The following is a 13,183-nucleotide window of genomic DNA, read 5'->3' as shown; positions in this document are numbered from 1 at the left end:
AGCTCAATAACAAAATTAAGAAGTCCCCACAGTACACAAACTCTAACTAGCAAAACACAATTTTCTTGAAAATAGACAGAAGTAATGAACAAGAAACACTTAAACGCTGCAGGAATGATGCTTATGTCAAATCACTTGCCATTAAACAAAGTCTAAGGAAAAATTAAACTGAAATGCCTGTTAAGAACATTTATAAACATCCACTCCTCAACTCACAAAAAAGCAGATAGAAATTCCCTCAGAAAGAGTGAGTGTCCAGACTGCATATTTTTGCACATCCTATGCTTCTACTTAAAATAAGCATCTTCAATACCTATGGTCATCAGGAAGTTTCTTCTCATCCTTTCTGAACAGTGGGAAGCAGCAGAGGTAAAATATTAACTGAAAGAGGTTTTCGTGAGCCACTTCACCATGTTTCTAGGAACAAGAACTATCTATAGGGTGCTATAAAATAAGATGACCAGCATAATTTTCACATGACTTCTGATGTGGCCTATCTCTCTCCAGTCTTTTTTTCTTACATTTGAATCTAGTCCCCTGCAAAACCAAATTTGGTCTGGTTATCATGTCAGTCAGTATTCAAACACTGCCTGCTATAACAAGGCATCAGATTCTACCCTGCTTCATAAGTCTTTATCCGAGACAGCCATGTGATCATTCTGGTTAATGGGCAGAAACAAGCATTTTTAGGTGCACTGTTCATACAATGTGTTTCAGATGTTCCATCCAGATCACACTATATCCCAAATGGCAGAATACTGCCATATGGCTTTGGCATCTATAAAAACAGAGGGGATTTTAAAAGTTTTCACCTACTAACTTAATCCATCATCAAAACTTGGATATTTGTAACTACAACTCATTCAGAGCACAGGGGTGACAGAGCTACACTCCAGAGAGACAGCTCTCAGCACAGCCTGGTGCTCTGCTTGGCACAGCTCTCCATGTGCCAAAAGCTTCCCTAACGCCTGACTCTACCTGAACTTAGCTAAACTCTGCCTTAACTACAGTATTTTACCATGGGTCTTCCCTTCTTGCCTTCTCCTCACGTCCCCACTCAGTGGCTGCTGACCCACTGAGCCCTGCCATCTCTGGTGCTGTGCCCTGCTGACAGCATTCCAGGGCAGCAGCTCCGTTTTTCATTGGTATCACTCATTCCAAAATATTCCTGTTGCTGCATGCTCAATTCACGTATTATCACAAGAACTTGGCAGGTCAGATTACAAAGTAGACCTAAGACTAAGTAAAAGCAAAGGCCAAAAGCAAGAGCTGTGCTTAAGGCTGTAAGATGGGACGAGAGTTTGGAAAATGATGGAATTTAACTGAAGGAATGAGTTAAAAGGGTGGAAAAGGAAGAGTAGCTTCTGTTGCAGTAGCTGATGGAGACATCAACAGCAGTACCACAAGACTCCAGTGCTCATTTTATTCCATAAGGAGCAACCACAAGCTCAGGCTGATGGCAAGGGCCACTGTAGTAACACAAGGCACAGTACTAACAACATGAGGATATTACAGGCTAGTGGTGTAGCAGAAAAACACTATTCGAGTCAAATACATTGTTATTTGATTTTTTTTCCTCCTCTTATACAGCGATCAAAACATTTGCCTTTGATCAAAACAAGCCATACATCCCACTTCTCATTTATCTGCAACAGTGCTGTACCATGTGCTCGACCTGCCTTTGTGATGGGTGCTTACATTCCAGCTTTATCACCCAGGCACTGGAGCACCCTGTCCTCACCATGCTTATCTCTCTTACTCCCTTCTTGACAGGGCTGAGCATCCTGGACCATTCTTGTAACCTTGTTTTCCACATTTAACAATTTATTTATATCAACAATTCATTTACTGATAATTATATTACACTATTAAAAAGTTATCTTGTATTGCAAGAATAAGCGCAGTTCTTGATATATAAGTGGTAGCTTCATTCTCACTTGTATTTTTTCTTCTAAAGCTTTAAGACAATTTATCTACACTTTGGGGGGGGGGAGAATCTATGCTTAGTTTTACCCAATAGAATTATTTTCTTTCAAGTGAAATTCAACTATTTTTAATTCACAAGATATTAAAAATTAATATACTAAATTAGATATATTTATATCTAGAAATGTTTATATTCTAAATAAAACAGAACTGCAAGTTTATATAAGTGCAAAATATATACATTTTGGTCATTTATATCAAATTAGTATTTTTAATTTGAATTTCTGATTTGATTATTCAGTGACAAGGGAACAGAAGAGGCAGTAAGCAACAGCAGGCCCTCTTTTAATTAAAAAAAAAAAAAAAACAGCTTATGTATTTTTCCCTTCAAAATCTACAGTCTAGTAAGCTACTGTAAAAAATAATCTGTGCTCCAGGCAGATTCTAACACTAAATCCTTTGAAAAAAACCTGTGTTTCCACCAAATATCTTCAAAGCTCTAACATTTGGTGCAATGAAAGCATTTAGTATTTTCTTCCACTCACTTTGTTTTGGGCAAGGTTAAACATTATACTAATCCTACTCCTTTTCCTTTCTCTTTCTTTCCTGACCCTTTCACTTGAAAGCCCATCAACATAATCTCCTGCAAGCATAGCACTACCTGACAAACTATCGCCCCGAACAGACCTCAATCCATCCTGCGAGGCAGCAGTTACAAGAAATCATTGAACTCTGAATGGTCCCTGCACCATCTGAGAATAAATCAGGAGGACAATATATTTCTTGGATCTAAAACAGCCCCATCAATAAGTAACCTAAGCATCAGGAAAATGACCAACTAAAATGCTGACGAACACTCATGGCCTTTTATTGGGGTCAAGGGGTAGGACTGCCCAGGAACCCTTCTGCCTTTCTTCTTCCACATACTCTGAAAGGCCTAATACCATGCGATTTCTGATTCATATGTTGTTTTGGCTTTGTACCACCAGGCAAGCCAAGGCCAGTTTCTCCTTTCTCCCTCTCACAGTCACACTCAGCATATTACAAGTGCTGTCTGCACCATGAGGAGACAGCTCAGACAGTCAGAAATTATCAAGAACTGAAAAACAAAGTCAAAGAGAGATGCAACCAGAAAAGAACATCCACAAAGCTTCAAAGCACACACAGTCTCTCTTGCGTGAGCAGATATAGCCCTTCTGCAGCTATTCAAAATTCAGAAGCCACTGTACCACGTTTTGTTGAGGAACAGGGGGGATGAGAGAGGTTTACTCAGTTTTTAATTTCAGCACTAAGGCTAAAACTCTCTTTTTGCCATTTCATTTGCTTAAAGCTTCTATTTTATAAGACTTCCAATTAAGATAATGTGACACTCTCACCAGGCTTGGATTTCTTCTATTAAGCAGCTTTGCTAGTCATTTTTTTAAGGCCACCTCCAGAACAAATACAGACCCAAAACAGAATTAATAGTGGGCATAAAGGGTACTACTCTCTTGCCAATGCTCACAATGGGGACAGCTGTTTTACACAAAGCAAAGATACACAACTGGGTAGACTTCTTTTGTCACACTCAAAAAAAAAAAAGAAAAATCCAAAAAGGTAAAGAAATTCAGCCACTCCCAACGATTATATAGAAATCTTTAACAATTTAAAATATTTTTAGCAGATATAAGTAACTGCTAAACAAAATGTATACTTCTAAAGGCTCTTCAAAAGCGGGCTTATGTCGCAGTTAACCACATGGGAGAAGTCTGTAGATAAATCAGTATTTTCCTTTTTCCCAATATAAATCTAAGGAGTGCACACATTCTATAAAAAAAAAAAAAAAAAAAAAAAATATCACAGAATGAAATAAAAAGAAAGATGATCATGGTCATAGAAATTCTGTCCTCTAATTCTACACTCCCATCATAACAGAAATATGCAACTAGTTTATTGGAAAAAAATATTCAACTATGGGACAAACCAATTGAGGCAATTTCCAGAGGTATGTTAGACTAGGATTTGATCTCTCAATCTATTGGTAAACTCAAATATATGTTAAAACTTTCAATTTGCTTTATCCTTTGAAAGAGAACCATGGATATCTGTAAAACAACACAACATTGCAAGCAATGATCACTCTCAAAAATCCCTTGAACCAGAAAAACTGACAGGTTGAGCTTGTAGCACCAACATGAAAAAAACCCTACTGTCTGAACAGTAAAAGTGGCTCATCCTTATGGAATAAAACTTTACAAAGGGGTAAGGATTAAATGCAAAACATTTTCAAATAAAAAATACAATTAGGAGAAATACAGTCATTTATCACATTCTTTCAATATGTTAATGTAAGGCCATGAGAATAAGGACAAGAAAAAATGAAGAGAAAAATTAACCTTGGCTCTAGAAAGTCTCAGTCCAGAACCTCTGAAGTTTGTTAAGAAAACGCCACAGATGAACATAAAAATTGGTTTCATTATAAAAGATGGATGACTAGCTTTGTTCCTGAGTAAGAAACAGGTCAGTACTTCTGAAAAGATATGAGCTTAAAATGAGGAACGAAATGGAAGCCATTAATTGTCACAATGTGAAATGCCAAATGGCTTAATCCAATGCTTTGATGTACGAAGAATTCATTGTTATAATTTCACATTGGAAAAGAAAATGTTGAGCTTTTACTTTGGATGAAAGGATATTAACAAAAATACTTACGTACCACTTTCAAATAATTAAATATGCCAGCCACTACAATTTGCTGGGGGAAAAAAAGAGATAATTTATCTCTGCCATTACACAAATGGAAGTCTAGGGCAAAGTCTAAGAACTTCTTGGAAGAAGACACTGGCAACGTCAAGAAAATAAAAGAAGTTCTCCTAATTCAGTGTATTGTCTAAAAACATATTCCTGAAAATTCTTTTTTTACATCCCAGGGTGAGGAAGTAAAGGCATGCTCCTTAACTGTCCTTCCTTTTAATGATGACATTACCAATATTCTACACTGGATCAGACCAGTCACCCATCAAATCAAATTCCCTCTTACTGATCACAGTAAGTACTAAGTGTTTCAGGAAAAAAAAAGCAGTGTCAGCAATAGGAAGCAAGACTTCATAGACCCCTTTTGATTAAACGTGGCAGCCTCCAAAAGATGTAGATCTGAAGCTCAGAAAGGAAAGAAAGAGTGATGTGATCTCCTTTTCTAGCTTTGACAGACTTCCTTGGTAATAGGAGAGGGCAAGAGAATGAACTCAGTTCTGGCACCTCACTACCCCAACACTGCTGAGTGTGTTCCCTGGCTCAGCTGTACTGCCCTCCCCAAGGCAAGACCAAGCACAGCTCAGTGTCTTGCTTCAGTCAAGGGAGCACTCCTGAAAGGCAGCATGGACATGCCTGCACCAGTTTTGCTCCCTTTGACCCGACCAGGCATTTCACACAATCAAGAGGACACTGACCCCACAAATTCCCCATATGCCATCAGGTTTCATGGACAACTGTCACTCTGACAGGCTGGTATGCAATGGACACACTATCTCAAACATTCTGAAATGGAAAAATACATATATCCATTAGAAGGGAACCAGTCATATACAGTGTGGACATAAGCCAGTACACGCTACTTGTCATTGGGATCAGAAATTTCTTCCTGGCCCTCTGGTACTTAGCAGTGCAGATATGTTATCTGCCTCTGATTTGTAGTCCCTTGGATGCCTCACTTCCCAAGACAATTGTTCTGTTCTCGTTGTTCATCTTAAATTCTCTACAACTACAATGCATTTTTCCTTCATGTGGGTTTATATGCTGTGCAGTAATGCAACAAAAACATAAGGAAAAAGCATCCAACTTCCTGCAACAGAGGTGCACAAGAGCAACTATTTTAAAAACCTAGTTCCAAAAAATAAACAGCAGAGAGAAGCTCAAGAAGATTGGAAAAGAAACTGTACAAGACATGAAAAAGACCATATACATTAGTATGATCCAGGTTCACTGAATATTTCCCATTCCTTCCACACCCAGAAATCATAGAAATTCTGATAACATCTTAATTGGTATTTTTATTAATCATTCCGCAAAAAAAGTTATAGGCATTTCAAATACTAGTGCTAATATAGTTAAGAATTCCACAACTCAACTTACAAATAACAGCTATGAATTCTGTGGTTCTCCTTTGTCTCCTTTCTTATTACTGCCGGTTGTACAAGTAAAGGTGGTCTGAATCGCTTTCAATTTTATTGATCCTAAGATTTTCTATTAAGGATGTCCTACTTGCTGTACATTGATTTGATGTCATAAGAAAGTCTATAAAAATGTGTTTGCTCAATAAGTTCTCTATTTAATAATCATGACCACTCTGCCCTCATCCTACCACAAAAATTACCCATTATATTTCATGTAAATGTATTATCCCTTCACTTTTTACAGTTAAACATGAGGTGCATCTGAAATAGACATGTGAAAGAGAAAACTTACCATTTTATTTTTTTCCCTCATCAGCATATACTATAAAAATTGATATATTTTGCATCCTAATTTTGATTCTTGGCACTGGGAGAGGTGATTTTTCTCCTGCAACTGCATATTTTATAGACTTCATAAGTTTTTGGCCAGAGGAGCAGTTTGCTTCTGAGTCTCTGCAGAGGCTTTTGGGCTTCCTTAAATGTAGTTCAGTACTGGTTTTTCCCTACCAAATTACATCAGGTTTTCAAATCACTATAAATACTAACAACAGAACAAACACTAATGCAAAAAAAAAAAAAAAAAAAAAAAAAATGCTGTCACTTTTATATCATCAAATCAACAGTGAAAAGCTGAAAAGTTAGACAGATGGACATTTTCCATAGCTGCTCACATGCAAGTCTGTCTTAAAGCACTACTTTCACATCCTGAATCTGCGTAAGCCTGTGTAGTAACTGCAGGAAGAAAAAAAAGAGAAAGAGAAGAGAAAAGAAAAAAAAAAAAAAAACAAAACACACAGAAACAGTGTAGATACATGGCAGCACAGTAACAGGAGCAGTCTAGTGCAGACAGGATATAGAAGATTCCATCACGTACTCAGCAAGATAACAACCAGAAGAGGTGACAACCATTTTCCCAGAAGACTGAAATACACTCTGCCTCCTGCACTCCTCTCAAGCTTTGTCTTATTCACATCAAGAATGATTTTTTTGCCTTTGACTCATGCAGATAAAACAAGTCATTTAAATAGGCTTCAGAGGTGAAGAAGGAACATACCACAAGTTGAATTAAAAAAAAAAAAAAAAAAAAATCACATTTAGTAGGTGAGCATGATTTACAAAATGCTACTGTGCAGGGGCTCCCAGGGGAGCAAGGGAAAACTTCCTGCAGGCAATCTGGGTTTATTTTAATGCACAAGTCAAATCAACTACTCCAGGACTTCTCACTCACAAGTAATTGCAAGAAGACAACTGAGAAGCCTGCACTCTTCTCTTTCTCGCACCTCTCTCTTCATACACATATGGTGGATTGGGTTCAGATCCTTGGGCAACTGGAGAGAGGAGCAAATAAATAATCAGTGCCTGATGGCTATCTGGAAAAATCCAGTCTTGAAATTCTCTTCCAGGGTCCTCTGGCACAACTTACAAAATCACACATAAAGCTATAGTCAGGCCTCTCTGCTTGCTACCCCATATTTCTTCCTCCTTTCCTCAGCTTAAGGAGCATATTTTTATCTTTGCCTCTAGCTCTAAGGACTGTTTTCTCCATGACTTCTCCAATGAGCTTACTCAGGGTACCCCAGGAAATCCATTAAAAGTCTGCTTTAGTAATCCATCCAGCATTTCATTCCCCTATGGCATTCACTGTGGCAGTTCATTCTAAAGACTTCATAAAAGCAGAGCATATAAACTGAATAAGCTTTTTAACAAATCAAGAAAAAAAGCTAATAAAAAGAATCTGCCTGGAGGTTTGCTAACACATATTCTCGGAACAAAGAGGCAAAGAGAAGGAGCCAAGAAAGATAATGACAGAAATGGTGAAGAGGAACCTGAGGAAGGATGGAAGGGAATCACAGAATCTGAGAACAGCTGAAGTTGAAGGGGAACTCTGGAGATCATCTAGTGTATTACCCTACTCAAAGCACAGTTAATTACAGCAGATGGTTCAGGTCTGTGCCCAGTCCTCCTCTGAGAATCTCTGAGGATGGACACTCCACCACCTCTCCAGACAACCTCTGCCAGTGTTCAGTCACCCCCACATTGGATAAATTTTTCCCTACATTTAAACGGAATTTTCTGTATTTCAGTTTACACCCACCATCTCTTGTGCTTTCACAGGGAACCATGAGGCAGACTGTCTCCCTGAACAGGGAGGAGTATGGCCATCCTAGAGGCAAACATCTGAGCATAAGGATTTTTCATTCCCTTTTCTGCTCTCCTCCAAATGTTTAATATTACCATGATTCTTCTTGTGAGACAAACACAAGAAATTCTTGAGAAAGTAAGGACTCTTAAAATACCAGACTATTACAATAATAGCTTGATTCAGTTGGGTATGTCTCCTAAGGATAGTCTCCTAAGGAGACTATCTAAGGAAAGATGGTACTCCTTAAAAATCAACATTTTATGACCTTTTTAGGAGCACTGGGAATTTCCAAGGACAGCAGCCTCAAGCTGTGTCCCCAGTGACTAGGACAAGAAAGCAGTAGGATGACACCTGTGATTTTTTACCAAGTTCCCCAAGACTTAGCAGAAAGTGGATTTCTCCAAAAGCGTTGAAGTATGAGAACCCACCTTAATCATCAGCCCTCCCTTTGATCCAACACTTAGATAGCCTTCCTGCCAAGAACTACTGCAGAACATCGCAGTATCTTTCTACAAGTTCAATTGGACTTGCTGCTTTTATCTACATAGCATTGCCACAGACAAGAACTAAAGGTCACAGAGCAATTTACACTGTTATAAAGTTAGAGAGATCAGTAGCTAAGGTACATAAAGAAAATTCCCAAGTAAACATTGCTGAGATGAATGTATCAGTAACTTCTGTAGCTGAGTTTATCTAGGAAAGGCAAGTGCATGGGTAAATACCCCTTACATGCTATGGAGTAAGAGAATGCACGAACCTCCAACAAAGTAAAGATGAATTTTTCATAGAGAGGCATAAAGAAAAATCTCTTGTTTGAGATACTAGTTGCCTGTTTATACTCTTCATTTAGAGGATGAAAGGCCTTAAAACTCATTTTTCTTCAGTCAGGCGGCACACTGAACTAGGGAGTTTTCCAGAATGGGAAATCAAACTTGGAGGCTCTCCTAAAATGCATTTGTGTCTCCTTCAAACTACACAATTGAATGAAAGCCCATGGAAGCAAAAGGCTAAAGGAAGGAAAAGCCCTGAAATTATACTGTATAGAAGAAGGAGGTTCTCTGGAAAGCTTTTAAATGTTGCCCTTTGACTTCTTAACAACATAATTTTTCAAGTGTTCTAAAAAGCAATCTGTTTTCTATTGACTCCTCCAGAAAACAGTATTTTGGTTTTATTTGTTTTACTCTTATCATGTTATGTCAACATGACAGCCTGGCACCTGATGCTGACCTTAATGGATTCTTGATAGAGGACCAAACACTTCAACTTAAAATGCTGTCAATTGCTGCTTAAATGAAAATCAAAACAACAAATTTCAAAACCACATATCTTTTAGCTTATACAATATTTAACGGTGTTTCCTTTACCAATTCCTCCTGCTTTTCTGAGTAAGATAAACAATAGTTCTAAAGCTGCAGATTTTGAAAAGACGCTGGGAGTCCAGCAGTTAAACATAGGGTTGTGCTTCTTCAGAGCTAAAAGCAACAAAGATGTTTACTTAGAAAATATAAAGCAGCTATTACTGTAGAAAAGCATTTCTCCTTACTATAAGTTAACATAATTTTTTACATTACTTAACACAGAATTTGTTCAATCCCAAATTGTTGCTGTATTGGCAGGAGGCACAAGCAGCTCTGATGAATACTGGAAGGTAGTAATAATGTGATTCTATCCAGCCAAGTTTGGTTTCATGTGAAAGGCTTTCCTTGAACCATGTACACACTTTTTTCTACTGAAATAGAATGAGACCTGAACAATGGCAAATTATATATCATGCATTTGTTTCAGTTGGGAGTCTTGCAACTTTCTCTGAAAAGATAGGACAATAGACTAGATGGCCAATAGGGCTTATTCAGGATGGCAATTTCTCTGTCCTTATACTCTTCAAAATATTATAGAAATTATTCAGAATTTACATTTTATTTTATGACAAGATTTAGATTGGTTTATGAAAAATCCCTGGAATCTTTATTTCAGCATTAAAACAATTTACAGGCTAGGCTACTTTACGCAGTTCTGATACGAATCAACACCATGGAAGCAAATTATGATCAGAAACATTACAGCCTTTCTTTCATGTAGGTAAATTTGTGCCCTTATAATTTAAAACAATATTTGCATCAACTGCAAATCTTCTGCTGCCTAATAACCTTGAAGAAAGGTACACTGTACAAATTAAGGGTTTCTCTCCACTTCCAAGTTTTCAGTAGATCCTCATCTAACATTTCATGCCAACGCATTGTGAACAATTGCAGCAAGTTTATACAGAAGCAAACTCCAAGTTTCTCATTGCTATTGCATATCCAGTCCTAGAATACCAAGTCCTCTGTTTACAAATAAAGAACAATACCAGAACAAGTTTCCTTACACTTCCAAAGTGCCCTGTCAGCATGTTTCGAATAGGTTAGGGAAAGCCATTTCTCTTATAGGCTCTGGAAATAGACCACACTCCTTGGATTAGTCAACATTTAGCCAAGACAGACAATTGATACAGGCAAGTTTGGAATATGCAAGCTAAACTGGAAATGTACAAAGCTCAATATGCACTGTGATAGCCCACAGTCATAAACCAGAAATTATTTCAGCCCTTACTACATTAGTCGTAACTCAAACTGATGACTACCAGCTGACTTCTATACACCCCTGACAATCCTCAACAGCCCCTAGTCCCTCAGAAAGTATTACCACAATAACCATGGAGAAAGTGGACTGCTTTAAGCAAGGTACGTTTCCTAAATGAGATTCTGATCTGTCGGGACTTCATACAGGAGAGTTGTCCTCTCTAAATACTCAAACAGGATTCCTCCCATCCATGCTTTTCTTAATCAACTTCAAACAAGCTCTCCAGTTAAAGCAGATAACATAGCCGTGAGGAAGTCAGCAGGATTCTCTTCCACTCAGCCCATCACTGGAGAGCTGTCACCAAATTAGACTCGTGTAGGTGAACCTTTAAAATCCCAGCAGGCAAACTCACCCATGGTGTAACTGATATCCCAGGAATAAGCGGAAACAGGTAGCCATAGGCAAAATGTACACCTGATTGCTTTAAGTTTTGGCCTGAGATTTGTATATATCCACATGCACAGATATCCTAGCCACATGATGCATGCGCAGAAGCAAAAGACTATAAAGTGAAAAACTGACAGAAAGAGGAGTAAAATTTTATTATTCTCCTGAATACCAATGTTTTCCATCAAATCACTAAAACAAAAACCCCGTGGTGTTAAAGTTTATATTCTTTTAAAGAAACCTGTATAAAGTATAGTTTGCAAGTTCCTATTAACACTGTGACAAAATGGTAACTATGGTACGCAGAACCACTGAAGTATAAGAAAATGAAGCAAAATCCACTGAAGTCAAGAGGAGATGCATGTTCTTCAAACTCCTCTTTCCAAACAGCAGAATTTCAGCATGAAAGAATTTCTCTAAGTTTTATAATCAATAACTGTAATGACAAAAGGTAAAGAACTTCAAAAAATGCATAGCATGTTAAATGTCTGTGCTAGTGTTTCTCTTTAGCACTCCTTTGATTTTGCCCATACCCTACAGAGAGTTCCCAAATAAGAAAGCTCTTATTGCCCTCTGTCTGTTTTCTACTATAGGTTTTTCTTACATTAATTGACAGTGATAATTATCAATTCGTAATGAGAGATTGCAACTAAATCCAGACTAAAACCACAAGAGTGAAAAAAACCCACAACTTTCAAAAAATAAAATGCAATCAAATATTAGCAGTTGTCTCACACAGCCAGGCCAACTTCCAGCATTGCAGAAAATCAAACAATAGGAAACTGGGGGGGGGGGGGGGCCCCGAGGGGAGAGGAGGAGGAGGGGCAATTAAGGAATTAATATCAGTAAGAACTGTATCTTATGGACTACCAAGCAACAATAGTAAACAAACATCATGTTTGGGTCACATAAGTCTACATTGCCATTTTCTTCCCTTTTTTTTCCCCCACCTTTTATTTTTACATTTTAATTTCAATGGATTTCTTATTAACCTATACAAGTTTTTATTTATAACATATTTATCACAACTGGGTTACAGACTGCTCTATATATGAGTTCACAGAGGACATAACAGATCCATAAACTGATCATTCAGTCAGTTCTGTGTTGGCAAATATTAAAGGCTTCTAAATGTTTGCTAATGACACAGCTATTTTATGATTAAGTTTGAGGCAAGCTAACAATGACAGTTCGTCTAAGGGAAATGAACCCTCTGGGTTGAGCTATAACATTTCAAACATTAAAAAATACTTAGATACTTTATATAGTGTTGAAAATCAAGGATTTTGCTTATGTCAATGGACTTACAGTAGTATGGTAACTAGTGTAACTGAAATAAAACCAAGTTTGCAGTGTTATACCAACTTACGCGTATTTTAACAATTAAATTAGAGTGCTACTATATATCAGTAGGAAGAAATACTAATTCTATTTCAAAAAAACTATAAAGAAGTGGACTGACAGTCTAATATTAGTGAGACAAAAGAATTATTTGATTTACCTGACTTTGCAATTCACTTTGTTGCTTCAGACGAAGATTTTCTGGTGTATCAGCCACTGTAGTGAAGGATTGCTTTGGGTAATGTCTAGAAGAAGAAGCACAAAGCCAAATGGTAAATATTTACACATGCTAGAAAGTCAGATGCATCCCAACACTCTTTCCTACAGTGTACAGAACTCTTTCATAGTTTACAGGATTTGTGTTAGAAATATTTACTCTAAAAATACTGTCAGTCATGCCTTAAGAAACAACATGAACAGGTTCCTGTAATGCATCTAAATCTCATCCGTTTATCCTGCCCACTGACTGCAGAGACTGACCAGCTGAAATTTGTTTTCAATAGAGTGAGCAAATCTATGTTAAACTGCATTCTTTTGGTATAGTCATGTGCTGAACAAAGACAAAACTAAAAGGCCTTGAAATAGAAGTGGTGTACAGAAACTGAAGTTACATCAG

General features: G+C 37.5%; 1 protein-coding gene across 10 annotated transcripts in view; it reads right to left on the bottom strand.

Annotated features, from left to right (window-relative positions):
• The window catches only part of NEBL (nebulette), a 248,903-nt gene that overhangs the window by 166,998 nt on the left and 68,722 nt on the right, over positions 1 to 13,183 (bottom strand). For all 10 annotated transcript variants that reach the window (XM_030495880.1, XM_030495792.1, XM_030495808.1 and 7 more), the window contains exon 3: positions 12,728 to 12,812. In XM_030495880.1, the coding sequence (XP_030351740.1) occupies positions 12,728 to 12,812 (85 nt within the window). The remainder of the gene's footprint in view (positions 1 to 12,727; positions 12,813 to 13,183) is intronic.

Source organism: Strigops habroptila, chromosome 1 (genome assembly GCF_004027225.2).
Source record: "Strigops habroptila isolate Jane chromosome 1, bStrHab1.2.pri, whole genome shotgun sequence".
Classification (NCBI taxonomy): domain Eukaryota; kingdom Metazoa; phylum Chordata; class Aves; order Psittaciformes; family Psittacidae; genus Strigops; species Strigops habroptila.
Note: the sequence above shows the minus strand (reverse complement) of the source record. Positions and strands in the feature narration are given on the sequence as shown.